Below are 23,771 nucleotides of genomic sequence, written 5' to 3'. Positions count from 1 at the left end.
ATGCGCTATGTTTGTTTAGTGTTTTATTTTGCTTTTTTGGAATAAATAATGTTGTTTTGTATAAATTACTCTTATTTTTCACCGATATTTCTGTTATCTACATATCGTAGAGTTTTTTTAACATCTAACCATGGAAATATTTCAAAGTTACATTATGCCTCTTTGGCTAGCTTACATGCAATGCATAAATAAGGGAAATATGGGAAAGTATAAAATATAAATCCAGAAAAAGTTCAAATGTGCCTGCAGCAAATTAAATGATATTGCACATGGTGAAACTAACTCAATATAATATTTTTGGAAGATGATTCATTCAGATAAGAGTTGAATAATGAAAAGCTCGTACATGTATTTTAAATTGGCTCCGAAATTAAATAATTTCCTATTTAACTAGTCACGAACAGAAACATATGGTTTTCTAGCAACGTAAAACATATACGCTATTGTCCACAGTAGAGGATATCTTGGATTCGAAGGGAATAAACATTAAATAAATGATAATTATGACCATTTGTTAGATGCTCTTTAGACAATATTAGATTTCAATATCACCAAAATTTATGCACATTTACTCATCAAACATTAGTCATTCTTCGTTCTTACAACGTTTTGTCAAGCTAAGTATGTCTAACTATTCATCAGGAGGAGTTTTGAATTAGCTCAAGAATTCCTTATGAAAAAGTGATAATTATAATAAAAACAGAGTGTAAAAACATAACGGGTGTGGATTAGGATTTAAAGACTGGGGCCCCAAGGTCTCTATATATACTGTAATAACCGACTGATCGATCGCGAGCTACCGAGCCAACAGTAGTACCTGGTTCAATCGAGCAACATAAGTAACGGTATATCCCGAACAAAATTAAGGCGACGCACTCTGTGTAGGAACGCCTACAGTGGCACTCTGTGTAGGAACGCCTACAGTGGCACTCTGTGTAGCAACGCCTACAGTGGCACTGTGTGGGAATGCCAACAGTGGCACTCTGTCTAGGAACGCCTACAGTGGCACTCTGTATAGGAACGCCTACAGTGGCACTCTGCGTAGGAACGCCTACAGTGGCACTGTGGGTAGGAACGCCTGCGGTGGGACTGGGTGGGAATGCCTACAGTGGCACTCTGTGAAGGCAACAGTAGTACCTGGTTCAATCGAGCAACATAAGTAACGGGATATCCCGAACAAAATTAAGGCGACGCACGCTGTGGAGGAACGCCTACAGTGGCACTCTGTGTAGGAACACCTACAGTGGCACTGTGTGGGAATGCCAACAGTGGCACTCTGTGTAGGAACGCCTACAGTGGCACTCTGTGTAGGAACGCCTACAGTGGCACTCTGTGTGTAGGAAGGCCTACAGTGGCACTGTGTGGGAATGCCTACAGTGGCACTCTGTATAGGAACGCCTACAGTGGCACTCTGTGTAGGAATGCCTACAGTGGCACTCTGTGAAGGAACGCCTACAGTGGCACTCAGTGTAGGAACGCTTACAGTGGCACTCAGTGTAGGAACGCTTTTAGTGGCACTCTGTGGAGGAACGCCTACAGTGGCACTCTGTGTAGGAATCTCTACACTGGCACTGTGTGTAGGAACGCCTACAGTGGCACTCTGGGTAGGAACGCCTACAGTGGCACTCTGTGTGTAGGAACGCCTACAGTGGCTCTGTGTGGGAATGCCTACAGTGGCACTCTGTATAGGAACGCCTACAGTGGCACTCTGTGTAGGACCGCTTACAGTGGCACTCTGTGTAGGAACGCTTTTAGTGGCACTCTGTGGAGGAACGCCTACAGTGGCACTCTGTGTAGGACCGCTTACAGTGGCACTCTGTGTAGGAACGCTTTTAGTGGCACTCTGTGGAGGAACGCCTACAGTGGCACTCTGTGTAGTAACACCTACAGTGGCACTCTGTGTAGGAAGGCCTACGGTGGCACTCTGTGTGTAGGAACGCCTACAGTGGCTCTGTGTGGGAATGCCTACAGTGGCACTCTGTATAGGAACGCCTACAGTGGCACTCTGTGTAGGAATGCCTACAGTGGCACTCTGTGAAGGAATGCCTACAGTGGCACTCAGTGTAGGAACGCTTACAGTGGCACTCAGTGTAGGAACGCTTTTAGTGGCACTCTGTGGAGGAACGCCTACAGTGGCACTCTGTGTAGGACCGCTTACAGTGGCACTCTGTGTAGGAACGCTTACCGTGGCACTCTGTGTAGGAACGCCTGCAGTGGCACTCTGTGTAGGAACGCCTACAGTGAAACTCTTTTGTGCTACCTACAGTGGCACTGTGTGTAGGAACGCCTACAGTGGCACTCAGTGTAGGAACGCTTACAGTGGCACTCAGTGTAGGAACGCTTTTAGTGGCACTCTGTGTAGGAACGCCTACAGCGGCACTCTGTGTAGGAACGCATACAGTGGCACTCTGTGTAGGAACGCCTAGAGTGGCACTCTGGGTAGGAACGCCTACAGTGGCACTCTGTGTAGAAACGCCTACAGTGGCACTCTGTGTAGGAACCCCTACAGTGGCACTGTGTGGGAATGCCAACAGTTGCACTCTGTGTAGGAACGCCTACAGTGGCGCTCTGTGTAGGAACGCTTACAGTGGCACTCTGTGTAGGAACGCTTTTAGTGGCACTCTGTGTAGGAACACCTACAGTGGCACTCTGTGTAGGAACGCTTACAGTGGCACTCTGTGTAGGAACACCTACAGAGGCACTCTGTGTAGGAACACCTACAGTGGCACTCTGAGTAGGAACGCTTACAGTGGCACTCTGTGTAGGTACGCCTACAGTGGCACTCTGTGTAGGAACGCTTTTAGTGGCACTCTGTGTAGGAACGCCTACAGTGGCACTCTGTGTAGCAACGCCTACAGTGGCACTCTGTGTAGGAACACCTACAGAGGCACTCTGTGTAGGAACACCTACAGTGGCCCTCTGTGTAGGAACACCTACAGTGGCACTCTGAGTAGGAACGCTTACAGTGGCACTCTGTGTAGGAATGCCTACAGTGGCACTCTGTGAAGGAATGCCTACAGTGGCACTCAGTGTAGGAACGCCTACAGTGGCACTCTGTGTATGAATGCCTACAGTGGCACTCTGTGAAGGAACGCCTACAGTGGCACTCAGTGTAGGAACGCTTACAGTGGCACTCTGTGTAGGAACTCCTACAGTGGCACTCTGTGTAGGAACGCTTTTAGTGGCACTCTGTGGAGGAACGCCTACAGTGGCACTCTGTGTAGCAACGCTTATAGTGGCACTCTGTGTAGGAACGCCTACAGTAGCACTCTGTGTAGGAATGCTTACAGTGGCACTCTGTGTAGGAACGCCTTCAGTGGCACTCTGTGTAGGAACGCTTATAGTGGCACTCTGTGTAGGAACGCCTACAGTGGCACTCTGTGTAGGAACGCCTACAGTGAAACACTTTTGTGCTAGGCCTGCAGATCAATAATTTGGTAAGCGTTTACACTAATATACATTAAGATAAATGAAAAGCATGTTAGTTTATGTAACAGACTGTTTCAGTTGACAAATTCTAGCTAATAGATTCTTATCAACTGGACCTAACATGAACATAAAGTGTAAGCATTTGTTCTTGAAACCGCTTGCGATCAACTTGGCAAACATCTCACTGTAAATACCAGCTACGTACACTTTTACGTTGGATATGAATGCCAACTTCATGAACATTGACCATGAATAATAACTTCAATCATATTGATGAAGTGCCAACTACAATTACAATGATTGAATGACAAATACTACCACGATTACTATGAATAACAAGAGGCCCAGTGGGCCTAAATCACTCACCCAGTTTAACATGAATACTGTTGAACAAATGTGAGAAATAACAGTTCATTTTATATGCCACTAGCAAAACCAGGAAATTTTCGATGCAGTTTATATTTCGCCTACCGTAAAGAGGACGAATTTATCATTACAGCGACGATTTTTTAACAACACAAAATGCAAAGTAACTAAATGCAAAGGCGAAATCAACACTGGGCGAATATTGATTTTACTGGGGAAGGGCGAAAGTTTGACTGGGCGATCTTTCCCAGTATACAGTAATGAGTAAAACTTAAGACCACTTGTTGAGGGCCATGAGACAAATAGCTGTACCAAATCTGATCCAATTCTTTCCTGTAGAACTGAGGAAGGAAAAGTCCTCTATAACAAAGTTGACCGACAGACGGACACCACGTCAGGGCAATTGCTCGCCTTGTCCTTTGGACCAGGTCAGCTTCATTCTCGTTGACCGTAAATTCCATGTGCTGGAAGTGTTATCCTCTTTATAATTATGTTGTCAAAGGACTTGGGGCGTTATGGGTCATTTTTGGCCTCATATAAAGTGAAAATTTCAATTTGAATTTATTTACCATTTTCTATTATAAAACATCATATTGGTTCATTGGGGCTATATTTCTTGGTGCAGATTTTTTCCAACACGCATGCGTAGATGCCCTACCACAGCAACAAAATTGCATTGCTATGCAGAAATAGACGATATATGGTGTTTTTGGACAGTTAGTATGCAGAAATAATAGCTTCCGCATGTGACTAACAAAAACTTGTCTACGAATGAGCACTGGTCTGACAATGTTTAAGCATGGCAAATATATTTTTGTTGGGTACATGCAGTCTTTCAAAAATTGAAAAGTGTCTAGTTAATTTCCTTCAAAATGGTGAATTTTCAACCAAATAGAGCACAACAGACAATTTTCATGCATTTTATGGTGAAAATGCGGAGTGGTGTCTCTATTTGTAATACCATATCTCCTAAACTAGTTGTCGAAAGAATTTGAAATTTCATATTTGCATTCTTTATTCAAGATAACGAATATAACAACTTACTCTTAATCCATGACCCCTAATGCCCCAGTCCTTTTGCACCAGATGTGGTTTTATAGGCACCTTGTAATATTGTTTATAATGACTAAAAAACGCACTTTTTCAACATTTTAATATTCCATTTATCTTGACATTCAGATAACAAAAAGCTCAACAAACTTGTATAACAATAATTACTCCAGTAACCAGACTGTTCTACAACATATAATTAACAAACAGTTTCATTTCAGTGAAATTATTCTTGGTGATTTCATTTTCACATAAAGTGATATACTTTATATTTTCTCATAAGGTTCTATGTCACAGTAGATACTTAACTTGTACAGTGTAGTCACTCAAACAGAACACAAAACTTGAGATGAAAAACTCAAAGCCAGAATCTTATCTATTCAAGTAAAACATGCCTCTGTATTGTTGGTAATTACACAGAGATAACATGTATAGATAGACTGTAACATGTATAGATAGACTGTAACATGTATAGATAGACTGTAACATGTATAGATAGACTGTAACGTGTACTTTACTATGGGAACAGCGTGAGTAAGCACTTTAGGATATAGAATACACAAAAGATTTTACTCCAACACACTACATGTTATTAGAATGGTAATTTAATCATCTTTAATTTGGAATGTATTAAAGATAATAATAATAATAATATACAGCATATATATAGCGCCCTATATAATTTGTAAAATTACTCTAAGGCGCTTTACAACATATGGATAATAGTATACAATTATAGCATGGTGATGAGGTCGATACATGGTTTTATCGACCTAGGTAAGCAATATTGACCGAGGACGCAGTCCGAGGTCAATATTGCTAACCTAGGTCGATAAAACCACGTATCGACCGAAATCACCATGCTACAATAGTTTTATTATTTTAATTGATTTTTCAAAATTGAAGAAAAAATGTAAAAAAATAGTTTTCCATTTTATTTTCCATTTTATTTTAGTCACAAATTTTAAAATCAACTAAACAAAAATATCAGAAAAATAACATTTTTTTAATTAAATACCTGCAATAATCATTTAAATATCTGCAATAATCATTGATCAAATTACTGAATCAATCCTTTATTTTACTGACACAGTTAGCAGCACTTTAAAATCCGTGGAATATGTCTATAATATGATGGGCAGTATCAAGCATCCAAGTGACTTCAGTGTTAATCTTGATCATTACTGTGTTTGTCTCCCATGGGGTGTTAATCAAGCATCTTAATGACTTCACAAAAATTCCAGAATTTATTTATAGCAGGTCAATAACACTTTATCTACCAACTTTTTTAAACACCTGTTCCAGAATCTATTTATAGCAGGTCAATAACACTTTATCTACCAACTTTTTTGAATACCTGTTCCAGAATCTATTTATAGCAGGTCAATAACACTTGTTCTACCAACTTTTTTGAACACCTGCAAACCACTCAGGTTTATAACTACCTTTACTGGTGGTCACATGAAGTNCCATTTTTTTTCCAGAATCTATTTATAGCAGGTCAATAACACTTTTTCTACCAACTTTTTTACAAAAATTCCAGAATCTATTTATAGCAGGTCAATAACACTTTTTCTACCAACTTTTTTGAACACCTGTTCCAGAATCTATTTACAGCAGGTCAATAACACTTGTTCTACCAACTTTTTTGAACACCTGCAAACCACTCAGGTTTATAACTACTTTTACAGGTGGTCACATGATGTTGTTTCAGCCAATCAGAGTCAGCTCAAAATCAATTAAAATAATAATAATGGTTATAATTGTGAAAACAAACAACAAAGGCTTGCAATCACTTTCATACATTTAACAAGCAATGTGCACATAAGATATCTAGATGTTGCTGACCGTTAATCCAAAACATAATAGAAAATGGATATTTTATGTAAACAAGTATTAAATAGCTTCATTTCATTTATTTTTTATGTTTTTTACAAACAGTCTCACTGTGACATGTGAAAACTAGTGCAAAAAATGAATAAAACCATCATACACTCCTCGAATAGGCTTCTTGACTGGGGGCATATGCCAAAATATAGTACTGAAAAATACAACACAAAAATCAGATTCAAGAAACAAAGATACTATAGAAATTAGACTTTAGCTAACATGAACTTAATGTGTCACTTGGTAAACCCAAAAACCTCTTATCTTTGGTTAGGATCTTAATTGTTCAAGTGATACCATCTGGAAATCAATATTTTTTACAAAATTTCATACCAATGATAGATACTGTGATCTTGACCTTTGACCTAGAAACTACAAACTCAATAAGGATCACTTTCTAACTGGCATCAGCCATCCAAGTCTAGTTTAGATTTGATGTATTATTCAAGAGATTGCATCCAGAAAAATGTTTCCCCAAAATTTGTTTTGTCACTGTGACCCTGACATTGGCGTTGGTGACCCCAAAATTAGAACACTTCCCCTCCTGATGGGGACTCATTCATTTTATTGGTTTACATAGGAGTAATTATTTTAAAATTATCAATTTGTTTTGGATACCTGGAGATATAAGCATTCAAGAGACAACTATATGCACCCAAAAATGTGTTTACCCATGACCCCACAAAAAATTCATTATTCTTTTTCCAAAAAATGTTCTTATCTAGATCTGATTAAGCATAATTTGCAAAAATTGAAAGAAAATCGGATATTTTTGTATAAAAAAGTTAATAATATCACAGCCTCATTTTATTGATTATTTCATGTTCTTTTACAAAAAATCTGCTGTGTTAGATGAAAACAAATGTTCGAAAATCTTTCTCCAATTTCTCTCCTTCTGTTTAAAATCAGCAAATGTGGCCTTATAAACGGGGTATTCAGTGAGATATGTCAACATATACTGGGAACATATGAGCATAATTATATTATCTTGAACTCATTTTTATATCAATATTGCTTTGATTGCAATTAACCTGTGTTCAATGTAATCCTCATGATGCTTGATTTTCACAACTCTTATACAAGTGAACTCTTGAAACTATCCAATGAGGCATCTTTAAAACGAACATTTAAAATGTTAAATGCGTGTGAAAGATGTAAACAATGTATTCAGGGACTTCCATTTAATGTCCCTGTAGTGTGTCACTGCCATATACCACTACAGTGTCCATACAATTTAATGTTTTATTAAACTCTTTTAAAGGAATCATGATTTTATTGTCACTCGACAGACAATGACGAGAGTCTCACATATTGGGCTTGTCACATTTGACCATTTTGACACCCCTACGATATGATGTAAATCTAGAAATTCGTCATATTTATATCAGTCTGGAAACAATAGTTAAGACAATTTCATGTACAATCAAGATACAACATTCTTAAAATGACGACAAAAACTAGAACAGTAAGCTGCATACTAACTAAATAGCCCTTGTATTATCTATTGATAAAATATTGTTATGGGACTAGTACCATTCACCACAAATAATTCCTTACAGTTAACAACTACCATGCATTCTTGGTAAAAGAAAGAGTCAGAATAAATAATACAAAGTAAGCAACTAGTTTGCATACTGATACATTAAACAAACAATGAAATTTATGCAAAACTATCAAACCAGTTTGTGCACTTGTATAGTAATCTTTAATATCATATCACAGTATTAGGTACCGGTGTAAAAATCATTTCTTTCCCCATCTGCAAGTTTCCCCAGGGAAAAAATCAGCTAGCCATTTCCTCCCTCAGTAAGTTTTTTCCCCGGGGAAGAAATCTGCTAGTTAATGCTCCCCACCCCCCACCCCCTTCAAAGTGTTTGTTAATTGAGGATATTGGTGACTAGCCAAGCTTTCCCCTCTCTGTAATAGTTATTAGGGTGGAAGCTATTGGCTAGCTGATTCTTACCCCCTCTCTGTGTTAGCAACTAGGGGAAAACTATTGGCTAGCTGATTCCTACCCTTTCTCTGTGTTAGCAACTAGGGTGGAAACTATTGGCTAGCTGATTCTTACCCCCTCTCTGTGTTAGCAACTAGGGGAAAACTATTGGCTAGCTGATTCTTCCCCCTCTCTGTGTTAGCAACTAGGGGGAAACTATTGGCTAGCTGATTCTTTCCCCCTCTCTGTGTTAGCAACTAGGGGGAAACTATTGGCTAGCTGATTCTTTCCCCCTCTCTGTGTTAGCAACTAGGGGGAAACTATTGGCTAGCTGATTCTTTCCCCCTCTCTGTGTTAGCAACTAGGGGGAAACTATTGGCTAGCTGATTCTTACCCCCTCTCTGTGTTAGCAACTAGGGGGAAACTATTGGCTAGCTGATTCTTACCTCCCTCTGTGTTAGCAACTAGGGGGAAACTATTGGCTAGCTGATTCTTTCTCCCTCTCTGTGTTAGCAAATAGGGGGAAACTATTGGCTCGCTGATTCTTTCCCCCTCTCTGGGTTAGCAACTAGGGGAAAACTATTGGCTAGCCGATTCTTTCCCCCTCTCTGGGTTAGCAACTAGGGGAAAACTATTGGCTAGCCGATTCTTTCCCCCTCTCTGTGTTAGCAACTAGGGGAAAACTATTGACTAGCTGATTCTTTCCCCCTCTCTGTGTTAGCAACTTGGGGGAAACTATTGGCTAGCTGATTCTTCCCCCTCTCTGTGTTAGCAACTTGGGGGAAACTATTGGCTAGCTGATTCTTCCCCCTCTCTGTGTTAGCAACTTGGGGGAAACTATTGGCTAGCTGATTCTTCCCCCTCTCTGTAATAGGAACTAGGGGGGGGGGGGGGGGGGGGGATATTAGCTAGCTGATTCTTTCCCCCCTAGTTATTTTTTTTTCTGGGGGAAGAGAAGCTAAAGCTCAGGTGACCTAATAAAATGTAGAAATAAACTAATAATGCTTAGTTCTAACAACCGTTATTACTATTTATAATGCCCACACCTGGAAAGAAGCCCACTCCCTATTTTACCATTACTGGATCCTTGAAGTGTTTTCGATGCATGGTTATGGTAAAATGTAACCTTGTAGGAAATCTGTCCGCTATCAAATGTTAATAAAATAAATGCAAAACAAGATAAGTTTACGGCACTGATTGATAGTCTCCATCATAAAACAATCTACAGTATTTTGTGCTCTGATAAAGCTCCTAAAAGAAACATTTTTACATTCAAACAAAAGATGGCGTACACACAATAGCACAACATTTGGCACACCGGCAATGATTGGGTCAGAATTTCCTACACTGAAATTTAGTACTTGAACACATTCAGTAATCACATACACACAACAAAGGGAATTGCCACAACAGTGATAATTGGGTCGGAAACTCCTACACTGAAATTTAGTCCTTGAACACATTCAGTAATCACATACACACAACAAAGGGAATTGGCACAACAGTGATAATTGGGTCCGAGTTATTGACACTACAGATGAATGGGGCCGTTTTCGTTTTAAACAGATGAACCGGTTGGACCACAGTCGTTCGTTTATTAAATAAGGTCAGACCTAGTAATCTGATGCTGCTTTAAGACAAGCCTTGACAAAGCCTTGCAAGGCCTGCATAAACATTTGCTATAGTCTGCCAGGATTTATACCCGAAAATGTTATATTTTAAAATGATCAAACCAATTGATCTGCATAAACGAACAGGCCCTGGGTCTCGCGCCTTTATGACACTTATGTACGAGATTTCTGCTCTGGCACCAAGTGTTCTGTATGATTACACAGCGACGAAACCTCCAATTCTGGTAACCAGCAGAACAGACTTGCTTCCTTGGAATTTGATGGAGCACAGTGGGGAATAGGACCTTAAAGACAAACAGACATGTGTCACTTAAAGACATTTGATCCTAAGTATACATAATACACAATTTTGGTTTCTGTTTTATTCTTGCATCAAAAACTGTGAACAATAAATTGATGAAGAGCTGTGGAAGAAGTCGTCAGCATCCATCAAAGTGCAATCAAAATCGATTGAAAATGTATTATTTATTGACGCTGAATTTGATTGAAAATGGATTCTCAGGGTTATTTACCTGTTTAGATGAGTGATCAAATCCTTGTTAGACTAGCCGCTCATGATTCTTTGTCAACATTTCAACTATTTTACTGTCTGACACTTTAAAGGTTTTACACATAAGGAAAGCTAACACTTTTCATCAAAACCAGTATACTGTTTCAATGCTTTCAAAGTAATTATAGCTGTACAAGACTCATGATAGAAACATGGATGTTTTAAGCAAATCTTTTGATAGTTTGAAAACAGGTTAACAGCACATAGTTTCATTCTGTATGAAAGCTTTTTTTTCAGTGGATGGGTGCTTTACTTTCCTTAAAGAGTCAATATCATATATCAACTAGAATTTTGTTTTTGCGAACAAAAACATATGTCTCCCCTTATTAGCCAATAGACTTTGGTATAAAAATAAAAATCTCTTTATATAGTGGGGCACGATACCTGAATTTAGAAAACAACACTCCTACTTCCCAAGATACATTAAAACTATAGCAAATTTGGTCAACGTAGGTGAAATAACTATGAAGATATGCCGTGGACAAACTTCAGTATTAAAAATAAACAAAGGGCCATTACTCTGTATATAATGAGGCACAAAACCTGATTTTAGTAAGAGAGATTCCACCTTCCCAAGATACATAAATATGGTAAGTTTTGTCAACGTAGGTGAAATAACATGGAACTTATGCTCCAGACAAACTTTGATATTAAAATTAAACAAAGTGTCATTACTCTGTATATAGTGAAGCACGAGACCTAATTCCAGTGCACTGCACACCTTCTGTGGGTGATGCAGGTATACTTCAAGTTTGATTAAGATATCTGAAATGGTTTAGAAGTTATGTCGTGGACAAACTTCGGTATTAAAAATTAACAAAGGGCCATAACTCTGTATATAGTGGGGCACAAAACCTGATTTTAGTGCGAGAGATTCCACCTTCCCAAGATACATAAATATGGTAAGTTTAGTCCACGTAGGTTAAATAACATGGAACTTATTTCAGCTTAATTCGAAGTTTAAAATGACATCAAATACATAACAAGAGGCCCATGGGCCTTAACGGTCACCTGAGTTATGTAAAAACTGATGTAATTTAAGTTGCCAAATGAAAAAGAAATCATTTTGTAACAAAGGTAACTTGAACTACATGTAATGCAAAAGTAAAAAGAAAAGCTGTCCTATCAAGTATCTAATATATTGATTCAACAATGAAGAGTTTTTGTGTATTGTAATTTGCCATTTGGAAGCTTTGCATCTTTTTATACTGAACATAAACAAAAGGCCCAAGAGGGCCTGTACTGCTCGCCTGAATAATTAAGCAGTCATAGCAAATATTCTCATTAAATTTTATATTGTACTACAAAATTTATCACTCGCAAACTTTGTCGGCTCCATCTGTTGAAACTACCAGTCAAATTTTATTATAAGAGTTTATGATTTTTGGCCATTGTTCTTCTTCAAAAGTTGTTTGACATATTTTTTCCCTGTGACCTTGTAAGTATGTCGATTCATTTTCCTTCTCAAACTTGTATAGCTCTGTCCCAAAAAGCTACCAGCCAAATCTTATGAATCCATTCCTTTTGGTTCTTCAGAACAAATCCTTTGAAATGTTTATTACCTCTGTGACATTGAAAATAGGTTGAGGTCATTTAAATTTGCAAATTTTGGTGAGCTCTATCCCAAGTCGCCACTAGCCAAATATTATAATTTTATGCCTTTCGTTTTTTCTTCAGATGTTGCTTGATGTTTTTGACATATTTGACATCTGTGACCTTGAAGAAGGTCAAAGTCATTTTCATTTTCAAACTTTCTCGGGCTCTATCTCAGGAAGCCACAAGGCAAACATGAAGGTTCTACACCTTTTAGTTCTTCAGAAGAAGTCGTTTGAAGAGTTTGACATATTTGACCACTGTGACCTTGAAAGTAGGTCAAGAAAATTTTCATTCACAAACTTTGTCTGGCTCTATCCAAGGAAACCACCAGCCAATTTTGAAGATTATATACCTTTTAGTTCTTCATGTGAAGTCATTTGAAGTGTTTGACATATTTGATTGCTGTGACCTTGAAAAGAGGTCAAAGTCGTTTTCATTCTCAGACTTCGTTTGGCTCTATCCCAGGAAGCCACCAGCCAAATATGAAGGTTCTATAACTTTTAGTTCTTCAGAAGAAGTCGTTTAAAGAGTTTGCATATTTGACCCCTTTGACCTTGAAAGTAGGTAAAGGTCATTTTCATTCTCAAACTTTGTCAGGCTCTATCCCAGGAAGCCACCAGCCAAAAATAAAGATTTTATACCTTAGGAGAAAATGTGAGATCCTGCAGTCATGAAATTCACAATTTTGGTAATAGCCTTAAGAACCATCCACCCACAAATAAAAGAATTTGATTCTACCTTATCTGGGACTTAAGAAGATTTTTTAAATTTTAGTCAATTTGACCCCTTCTAGCCCCTCCCATCAACCCCTGGGGGTCAGCCAGGTCAATATGTGCATACAATCAAACCATCATCCTATACTTATAACTACAACCAAATTTGAATGATTTCCAATGGAAATTAAACAAATTATGCTCATAAATATCAATTTCCTATATAAACTATAGTAAATTTTACCCCCTCCCCAGGGGGAAATGTCCGACCCTGGGGTCATGAAATTTACAATTTTGGTAAAGTACGATAAGATCCTTCCATCCATGAAGAGTATTTGATTCTACCATATCTGGGTGTGGAGAAAAAAAATGAAATTTGAGTCAATTTGACCCTTTTTGACCCCACCCCTCAGGCCCCTGGGGATTGGGGACCATATAATTCCCAATTTAGATTCACTAAATTTCATTACAACACTTGGTTCAGTGGTTTTAAAGAAGAAGTTGAAAATGTAAATTGTTTTCGGATGCACGACGCAGGACAAAAGGCAATCGCAATAGTTCACTGGAAACTTTGTCTCAGGTGACCTAAAAACAGTTTAATATTTTGATTTTTTAAAGGTAACTGTTCAATTTATCAACTGGCTTTTACGTCAAAACTTTAATTACTGTTTATTCAACTTTCTCATCAATGGCTTTGATGTTTATATTCAATAGTTTACCCGATTAGTTATTTGCTATATCAATGTACCATTAGTTGTCTGAGGACATTGTTGATCTTGAATATAGTAAAACTGTGACATGATAAAGCCACCACACCCAACTTACTCGAGGTAGCAAGTCGTCTGTGAACTTCCATCATCTTGTTGCGGCAGTACTTGGAGGCTACCTTGTGATCCACAATCGGTCGTGGATAGTCTTTTCCAATGATACACTTAGCCTTTTCCTGTATGTGATAGGGAGCCTTCCACGGTTCAAACAAGTACTGTAATGGCATGTCCTTCAAAACAGGTACGTATCGTCTACAAAGTAAAAACCCAATTTAGTAATATGTATGATCACACTTTTGAATGTTAAATGAGATTGTGACATCAGCAGCTCTTCTGCATCAATACTATGGCAGGGGAGGGAGGGAAACAATATATGCTGTCACAGGCAATTTAAATAGCATCCATTTAGACAACTTTAATATTACTATACTCAAGTAGTCTTAATAATCATGTTGGAGTAACAAAAGGAAGGATTAATCATTAATACATTAAATAAAACGTAATACGCTGAGATTTACTGGTGATTGAGATGATTATCTTCTTGCTTAACGTATAATGGTGATTGTAAGCGTTTTTTGTTAAACAATTATAACTAATACCTTTATCTATATGTTGTTAAGCGATTTAGAGTAATTTTACAAATTATATAGGGTGCTATATTTATCATTATTGTTGTGATAAAATATATTAAATGTATCAAGATGTTACTACTATCATAATATAAAGGCTTATAAAGCTTCATTAACTTTTCTATCACAGCACTAAGAAAATTTAAAGATTTAGCATTACCTCACATACAGTCCCTTTGGATCCATGCGTCTGCCGTACCCTACAGGACAGAAACATGTAGAGCACTGCAACACTTTCTCAAACGCTGAGCTTGACATCCACATCCAGTTACCAGCACAAACTGACCAATCAGCATCAAGCTGGTACTTAAAAAACACCTGTATAATGAAATGAAAGTACCATTTAGTAGATGGTAACAGATTTGGATATAAAACACCAAATTTATGATGTGACACCTGCCCCTGCTGGTGCCCATTTTTCCAGATTTTCTGATCTTGTTTCAAATCAAATTGAAGCAGTAATTGATATGTTAGGCATGTGTAAAAAAAAAATAATAATAATAATAATAAAGATAACCTTTCAGCAGTTATAAAACAGAAATGAATTGTGCAGACAATAGACAATGCTGCCAGCCAAGACACTGCCAGGGAATGATCACATCATGTCATGTTTGTTTCACAGCAGTTTATAAATCCATTCTAAATTTCATATCCATCAGAACAACATAATTTTGATATGAAATTCCATTAAGAGTGTCTTTCAATTTTCTATTAATTATAGGGTGCTAAGTTTTCTTTTCTCTCCTGTTGATATTTTTAATTCCTAAGTGGACACAATTATGAACAAGAGGCCGATGGGCCTTAACGGTCACCTGAGTTCTACAGTATTTATTTTTGTTGTTGAAATATGAAGTGATCTCACTCCTACCAATTTGAGTAAAAATAGTTAAATATAGCGTTACGTTCAGTTTGTCATGACCATGAGTTGATCATTTCTAGACTGAGTTTCAATTAAATCGGCCAATTAGAACTTGATTTTAAGTTTGAAAAGGTTATTTTCAAAATAGCGGCTTTGGCGGCATATTGGATTTCTGATCGATCAGAAAAATAACAACACATTGTCAGGACCATGAGTCAATTATTCCTACCAAGTTTCAGTTAAATCGGCTCAGTAGAGCTAGACTTTAAGTTTGAAATAGTTTTTCAAAAAGACCCGAAAAACAACAACACTTTGTCAGGGAGATGTCAGTTACATTCCCATGAAGTATCAATGAAATCCCTTCGACAGTATTTCAGCTTAAGTTGAAAATGTAAAATGTTAACGGATGACGCACGACGATGGACGAAGACGGATAGCAATAGATCACTTGAGCTAAAGCTCAGGTCACCTTAAAACACGCACAATCTTGAATAATTTTAAATTTATAATGCCAAACTTTCGCTGGACAATTTAAATGAAGGCAGCATAAAAAAGTTTTACTGTCTTTCGGGTTATACATCCCTGTAACAGCTCTAGTTTTATGAAGACAAGTGTACCATCTCACTGGAATGTCATGGCCTGGGCATGGTAGCTTGACATTCCTCTTGGTCACACGATGATGAAAAATGAATTACCAGTTCCAAACTTTTACATTATTTTCATGTTGTCTGTGATCAGTCACCATTATAATGTATACACCCTGATAAAACCAAAATGTTTTTATCAAATAAGACAAAATATGGTCTGACACCCACGAAGCTGTCCTCTATGCTGTATGAACCCTGACCTTAATAACAGACTTGACCCTCACCTTGCAGCCCAGCTCCCAGCTAATCCAGAGGTCACCGCGGGTGAGGAAGCAGGACACAGCATGACGGACCACATGGTGACACCAGCCCTCTGTCCTAAGCTGATTCATTCCTGCATCTATCCACGGATATCCTGTTTTACCCTACAACAGTAGATTCTAGTGAGGATACACAAAAAGCGATTTTCCATTGAGCTTAAAGGGTTTTTTAATATTCATTTTATTTTAGTTTGGGAGGATTTAATCAACTCTTTCAATATTTGTAAAAAAAAAGGTAAACCCCTGTTCAATGCTTTTTAACAACATCAGATTTGCTGCATTCAAAACGAGTTTAGATTGTACAGGTAATACTATTAGTTACACAGATTTTTGGCAGGGTATAGGGGATGGTTTTACCCTAAAGGGTTTCGTATTTCCTGAGGCCGATAGGATTTTTTGTATTTCCTTCAAATTTTAGGATATTGAAGTAAATAGATCAACAATCCATATGTAATAGTATTTAGAGAAAGCCAGAATTTGTTTAATACATAAAGGTAGTTATCTCACCACCCAAAATGACGTTACCCCGCCACGCCGTCAAAAGTCTCACACTTATGAAAACCCAGTGGATGAAGATCTCCCACATTGGGCTCCAGGTTAGAGATTGGCAACCCTGCTATTGTTCAACATTGAGCTTATGAAGCCTTAATTATCGTAAAATATTGACACAGTTTTATCAGAATAGAACCATAGTTGAGTAAGATGTGTGGAAACAATTTACCAGTAAGAGCACAGTATGCAAATTAATTAAACACAGCTTTTGTTCAACTTTGAACCCAGCCTTTGTCTTCGTATAAATTTACTAACCAGTTGTATATGCCCATCCAATGCCATGCACAACCTTTGTTCAACGTGTAACTTAGCCTTTGTTTTGATACAATAGTAATGTTGACAAATGTACAGTTCCATCAGAATCCAGTCATATTTGACTAAGATATCATAAAGAAAGTGTTGACTAATCAGTGCACAGTTATTCCCTTAATTATTTGCAAGTTTTGCTCAACTTCGAGTTTAGACTCATTGTACATGCTTATTAAGTTTTATCAAAACTGAATGATACTGATGCAAGATATCTTGTGGAAACTTAAGTGTGGATATTGATCAATTAGTTTGCAGTATGTCAATCAATTATGTGCAAGTTTCTTTCATCTTTGAACTTATAGCCCAAGTCTTTGTATATTGTACATACTTATCAAGTTTCATAAAAAAACAAATAATATCTAAGAAAGATATCTTAGGAAAATAAAGTGTGCCAACCCGAAGGAGTGTACTGACAAAAAAGTCATTCTGGAATTGAAGTAAAGTAACAAAATATGTATAAATACGATTTACTGTTGATAAAAACAAGAGGCCCAGAGGGCCTGTATCGCTCACCTGAATATGTTTAAAATAATTGGTATGAAGTAAAGGTAAGCACTCCATGGTAGTTGCTGTAAGTACATATAAAATTTCAGAAAGATCCATCCAGTACTTGAGATATAGCAAGAACAAACTTCAAACAGAGCTCCACCCTTCTGCCCTATGGGAGACCACACCCACTGCTTATACAAAATTGAGTCCCCTTGGCCCAAGGATGCTCCAGACTAAATTAGGATAAAATCCCTTAATCCCTATGTTAGAAGAAGGATTTTAAAGGTTTTATCTCTATTTCCCCTATTGGGCCCAAACTCTCTGCCTCCAGGGGGGCTAGACAGACCATTTATACAAAATTGGTTCCCCTTCATCCAAGGATGCTTCATACCAAATTTGGACAAAATCCTGTCATTCGTACAGAAGAAGGTATTTGAAGAATTTGCTATATTTCCCCTATTGGGCCCCTCCCTTCTGCCCCCAGGAGGGCCACACTCGCTGTTTATACTAAATTGAGTCCCTTTTGCCAAAGGATGCTCAAGACTAAATTAGGATAAAATCCCTTAATCCTTATGGTAGAAGGATTATAAAGGTTTTACTTCTATTTCCCCTATTGGGCCCCGCCTCTCAGGTCCCAGGGGGTCATACCTACTGTTTATCCAGAATTGGTTCTTCTTTACCCATTAGGATGCTCCACACCAAATATGGAACAAATCCTTTCATTCCTACAGAAGAAGAAAGATTTTAAAGAATAATTTGCAATGTTTCCCCTATTGAGCCCCGCCCCTTAGCCCCCTGGTGGGCCAGACCCACCATTTATATAAAATTGGTTCCCCTTCACCCAAGGATGCTCCACACCAAATATGGAACAAATCCTTTCATTCCTACAAAAGATGAAAGATTTTAAAGAATAATTTGCTATGTTTCCCCTATTGAGCCCCGCCCCTCAGCCCCCTGGTGGGCCAGACCCACCATTTATGCAAAATAGGTTCCCCTTGGCCCAAGGATCAAAAAAGGTTCCCCTTGGCCCAAGGATGCCCCAGACAAAATTGGGATAAAATCCTTTCACCCCTATGGTAGAAGAAGGACTTTAAAGGTTTTACCTCTATTTCCCCTATTGGGCCCCGCCCCTCAAGCCCCACGGTTTATACAAAATTGGTTCTGGGGCCCTTCCCCCAAGGATGGTTCTAACCAAATATGGAACCAATCCTTTCATTCCTACAGAAGAAGAAGGATTTTAAAGAATTGCTATATTCCCCTTATTGGGCCCCGCCCCTCAGTCCCCTGGGGGACTAGACCCACCATTTATACAAAATTGAGTCCCCTTGGCCCAAGGATGCTCCAGACTAAATTAGGATAAAATCCCTTAATCCCTACGGTAGAAGAAGGATTTTAAAGGTTTTACCTCTATTTCCCCTATTGGGCCCCACCCCTTACCCCAGGGGGGCACACCCACCATTTATACAAAATTGAGTTCCCTTGGCCTAAGGATGCTCCAGACCAAATTTAGTCAAAATCAGCTTGGCCGTTCAGGACAAGTAGCGTTTTAAAGGAAAAGTTGACGGACAACGGACCACAGACGCTGTGGTATGGCATAAGCTCACCATGGACCTTCGGACCAGGTGAGCTAATAAATTATCTATGACTGAAATATAATTCTTAAACAATCAAAATTTAATATTCTTAAACACATTTCCAATCAAACAATCAAAAAAATTATGAAAGTTAAGTAAAAAGTATTGAATTATCACCAGTAATAAAAACACGAATTCCTGCAAAAAGATTCACTTTCTTTCTAACAAGAGGGCCAGAGGGCCTGTATCGCTCACCTGGAAATCAAAAGTAATTGTAACAATGTGAAAATATTGGTGTTTTAATAAAGGCTGTGATAAAATGTTTTTAAATTAAATTAATTGTTGCGCTGCGTATATCGTGCTGTTCGCGTATACATGTGCTGTGTACGATCACTGTGCCGTTTACCTGTGTTGTTTTTGTACACGTGAGTATGTTGTCACCTGTCACTTGTCTTACCTTGTTACGTCCATATAAGGTAATTGTTCTAAATATAGGTGTTACCTCGTTTTCGTTAGTGGTCAGTCCAGTTGTCTTTGTTACATGTTTTGGCGCGGTTTTTAGTATTCCTTCATAGACAGAGCTAAAGGGTGGATGTATTTTATATCCAGAAGTTTTAGTCTTGAAGTCTTTCTCTAGATCTGGTATGTACACATATAGATGTGACAAAGTCTTCTTCTGTAATTGGTGTATGTTAAATTATTATATTAATGAGATTTTGGATAAAGTAGCATTAATTATATTGTGAAATTGTACTTTTTATAAAATTAACAGAATCTTTATCTTACGTACATGTATAATTAATCGATACATAGATAGCTCTTTTTAAAGTAATGTATATATGTATTTATCAACATGATGTAAATTGTGATTTACATGTCTCTTTTACAGAGATGATAGTTTTCGATTGAGAACGCGCGGATACAGATCTTCATTCGTGTAAACCCCCGACCCATAGTTGGGGTAGGTATTTTAATATTGTATGTGATAATGTAAACAAGCGATAATTGATGAGGATAATTGTATTGAATATAATTATGTATAAGTAATTTGTGTAAGTAATTTCAACTATTGATTATGATGAAGTCAGTCATTGTAAAGTTATTCCTATTTTTGAATAACCTATTGTGTGTGAACGGATCAAATATGTATGCACCGAATGTACATGTTAGGAATTATATATGTGAGCGCTGTGTTTCATTATGTAATCAATTGTATTGTGTCTTTGTAGGGTTTTTTGATTATGTTCCACATATTGTGGGAATAAACTGGTAAACAAGAAACCTGCGTCGACCTTGACTTTTCATTCAACTTTACATAATCATGGCAAAATATTCTCCAAATAAGATCCAAGGGAAAGGGCCAGACCCTAAGGCCAATCCTTGTATCATATCTGTATTAGATTTTCATGCTCAGCAATTTTATGTATGGTTACGGGTTGGGGATCTCAACTGTTTTTAAGGTGTGATTCAGAAACTAGGTCCCTAGGGTTGTGGCCAGACCCCAGAATCAATTATAATACAAGAGGCCCAGAGGGCCTGTATCGCTCACCTGAATATTTAAGCAGTCATAGCAAAATATTCTCACTCAATATTATATTGCACTACAAATATTTCCCTCCTAAACTTTGTCGGCTCCATCTGTTGAAACTACCAGCAAAATATTATTATAAGATTCTATGCTTTTTGGTTCTTCTTCAGAAGTTAACTGACATATTTTTCCCTGTGACCTTGTAATTAGGTCAATGTCATTTTCCTTCTCATGCAATGTTAGCTCTATCCCAAAAAGCTACCAGCCAAATCTTATGAATTCATTCCATTTGGTTCTTAAGAACAAATCCTTTAAAATGCTGTTGATCTCTGTCCTTTAAGGTAGGTTGAGGTCATTTTCATTTGCAAATTTTGGTGAGCTCTATCCCAGGAAGCGACCAGCCAAATATTATAATTTTATGCTTTCGATTATTCAGAAGAAGCTGTATGCTGTTTTTTACATATTTGACATCTGTGACCTTGAAAGAAGGTCAAGGTCATTTTCATTCTCAAACTTTGTCAGGATCTATCTCAGGAAGCCACCAGCCAAATATAAAGATTCTATACCTTTTAATTCTTCAGAAGAAGTCGTTTAAAGAGTTTTTACATATTTGACCGCTGTGACCTTGAAAGCAAGTCAAGGTCAATTTCTTTCTCAAACTTTCTCGGGCACCATCCAAGGAAGCCACCAGCGAAATATGAAGATTCTGTACCTTTTAATTCTTCAGAAGAAGTCGTTTGAAGTGTTTTACATATTTGACCGCCGTGATCTTGAAAGTACGTCAAGGTCATTTCATTTTCAAACTTTGTTGGGCTCCATCCAAGGAAGCCAACAGCGAAATATGAAGATTCTATACCTTTTAATTCTTCAGAAGAAATCGTTTGAAGCGTTTGACATATTTGACTGCTGTGACCTTAAAAATACGTCAAGGTCATTTTCAAAATATGTTTGGCTTCATCCCAGGAAACCACCAGCCAAATATGAAGATTTTATACCTTTTAGTTTTTCAAAAGAAGTTGTTTGAAGTGTTCGACATATTTGACCGCTGTGACCTTCAAAATATGTCAAGGTCATTTTCGTTCTCAAACTTTGTCTGGCTCTATCCCAGGAAGCAAGCAGCCAAATATGAAGATTCTATATCATTCAGTTCTTCAGCAGAAGTCGTTCGAAATGTTTGACACAATTTACCTCTGAGACCTTGAAAGTAGGTCAAGGTCATTTTCATTCTTAAACTTTGGCTTGCTGTATTCCAGGAAGCCACCATCCAAATATCAGGGTTCTTTAACTTTTGGTTCTGCAGAAGAAGTCGTTTGAAGTGTGTGACATACTTGACCGCTGTGACCTTGAAAGTAGTTCAACGTCATTTTCTTTCTCAAACTTTGCTTGCTCTTTCCCAGGAAGCCACCAGCTAAATATGAATATTCTATACCTTTCAGTTCTACAGAAGAAGTCATTTGAAGTGTTTGACACATTTGACCCATGTGACCTTGAATGTAGGTCAAGGTCATTTTCGTTTTCAAACTTTGTTGGGCTCCTACCAACAAAGCTTATAGCCACTGCACCTGGCTGTTCTTCAGTATAGGTTGTTTTAAGGAAAAGTAGACAGATGACGACGGACGACTGATGACGGACGGACGATAGACGCCGCACCATGACATTAAAAAGCTGCATGTGTAACGTACTTGTCGTTTTGACATACTCCACCATACTGTAATCGGCTTCGTTAATTTTACAAAATATCAAAACGAGAGGAACTCTTCGGTCATTTTAAAATGAAGAAAAACTTGAATCATTGTTATCATAATGTTGATTGATAAAGAAATTAACAATCACGACATATTCAAGTTTGAATATCTTTAAAGTTGGTCGAGAATTGGCTATGTGATTTCCGCTTGATATTGCCATGCCAAAATATGGTTTTACAACCCAGTATCTTAACTCTTCTGCAAAATCATTGATGTCAAAGCATCGTCTGGAAAAGATATATATGCACACAAAATGATAATGCAGATACAAAAGGGTAACGGTACAGTTACTAAATTATACTGCCGTTAATCCTCTAATTAAGCACAATGAGCTTGGAGTGCAGCCTGTGCCCCGGGACATTTAGACGGCAGGTAAAATGTCTGTCAGGCGTGTCAGGTCACACCTGTTTGACGAATAGATAGGATTAATACTATGACTATGAAGAGATAGGGACAAATTTTTGTTCGAGGAATAAAGGTACGACTAATCCGGGGTTACTTTAAAAAGAATATGTACGAACTTGGTCAGGACCAAACAAACTGTTCAACGAAGGAGGGGTATTCGAGTAAACTGAGTTCGACGAGGTAGAGTTTTACTGTATAGCTTTTGGAGATTTTTGTGGGATTAACTCAGTAGGAGTAGTAATTAAAATGAGGTATGGAAATCAGGTGATGTAATTGTGGCAGGGTGAATTATTCTGTCATTAGGATAGGTGATTATTGTATATAATTTATGTGTTTGAATTTTATATAAAGACTAGCATGGGATTCCTTAAAAGTCATTGCTGTAATGGGATGGGGTGGGCTGCCTTAATGTTTGTGAACAGGTAACATGTCTTCAAGTATATTCATGTATTGACATGTGACGGACTATAGGGATGTTGATTGGACAAGACCTACTTGAAGTTCTTGCGTTCTACCTCACTCTGACATCTATCCACATTTTCACACCGAGCACTCTGAGGTGTAAGTCCTTCATTTTTAAAGGAGCTTTCTAAGAGACGGTGCCTTAGCTGTATTTGGTGGTAAGTTATACTAGTTTTGGTAAATAATTGTACTCCAAGTTTATAACATTAGGTGTAGGCTCATTCTGTATAACGTTTAACTATGGGTTTAATGGTAAAAGTAATAGTTATATTTCTCTTGAGTTATAAACTTTTGTAATGAGCAGTTACCACCATTTTAGGTGTGATTTGTCTAGAATTAAATAAAGGTAAATACTAAATAGTTATACATAAGTTTCTAGTGAATATGCTT

The 23,771-nt window shown here is 37.8% G+C and overlaps 2 protein-coding genes and 1 long non-coding RNA gene across 3 annotated transcripts in view; all 3 read right to left on the bottom strand.

Annotated features, from left to right (window-relative positions):
* Positions 1-1,051: 1,051 nt before the first annotated feature.
* Positions 1,052-4,234, bottom strand: LOC110467310 (uncharacterized protein DKFZp434B061-like). Its single transcript, XM_021524399.1, has 3 exons — positions 4,207-4,234; positions 2,587-3,419; positions 1,052-2,221 (listed from the first exon to the last, which is right to left on the bottom strand). The coding sequence occupies exons 1-3, from the start codon at positions 4,232-4,234 to the stop codon at positions 1,052-1,054; spliced, it is 2,031 nt and encodes a 676-aa protein (XP_021380074.1).
* Positions 4,235-6,076: 1,842 nt separating this feature from the next.
* On the bottom strand, positions 6,077-6,584 carry LOC110467317. Its single transcript, XR_002464838.1, has 2 exons — positions 6,529-6,584; positions 6,077-6,290 (listed from the first exon to the last, which is right to left on the bottom strand). It is a non-coding gene; the product is annotated as an uncharacterized LOC110467317 (long non-coding RNA).
* A 2,999-nt stretch (positions 6,585-9,583) lies between these two features.
* LOC110467274 (cryptochrome-1-like) overlaps positions 9,584-23,771 on the bottom strand; it is a 50,961-nt gene continuing 36,773 nt past the window's right edge. Inside the window, exons 10-13 of the mRNA XM_021524332.1 lie at positions 16,282-16,422; positions 14,712-14,869; positions 13,981-14,174; positions 9,584-10,580 (exon numbers count right to left, since the gene is read on the bottom strand). Of these exons, the coding sequence (XP_021380007.1) occupies positions 10,450-10,580; positions 13,981-14,174; positions 14,712-14,869; positions 16,282-16,422 (624 nt within the window). The 3' untranslated portion in view covers positions 9,584-10,449. The remainder of the gene's footprint in view (positions 10,581-13,980; positions 14,175-14,711; positions 14,870-16,281; positions 16,423-23,771) is intronic.

The sequence above is a fragment of the Mizuhopecten yessoensis genome, unplaced genomic scaffold, assembly GCF_002113885.1.
Source record: "Mizuhopecten yessoensis strain PY_sf001 unplaced genomic scaffold, ASM211388v2 scaffold11169, whole genome shotgun sequence".
In the NCBI taxonomy this organism is placed as follows: domain Eukaryota; kingdom Metazoa; phylum Mollusca; class Bivalvia; order Pectinida; family Pectinidae; genus Mizuhopecten; species Mizuhopecten yessoensis.
Note: the sequence above shows the minus strand (reverse complement) of the source record. Positions and strands in the feature narration are given on the sequence as shown.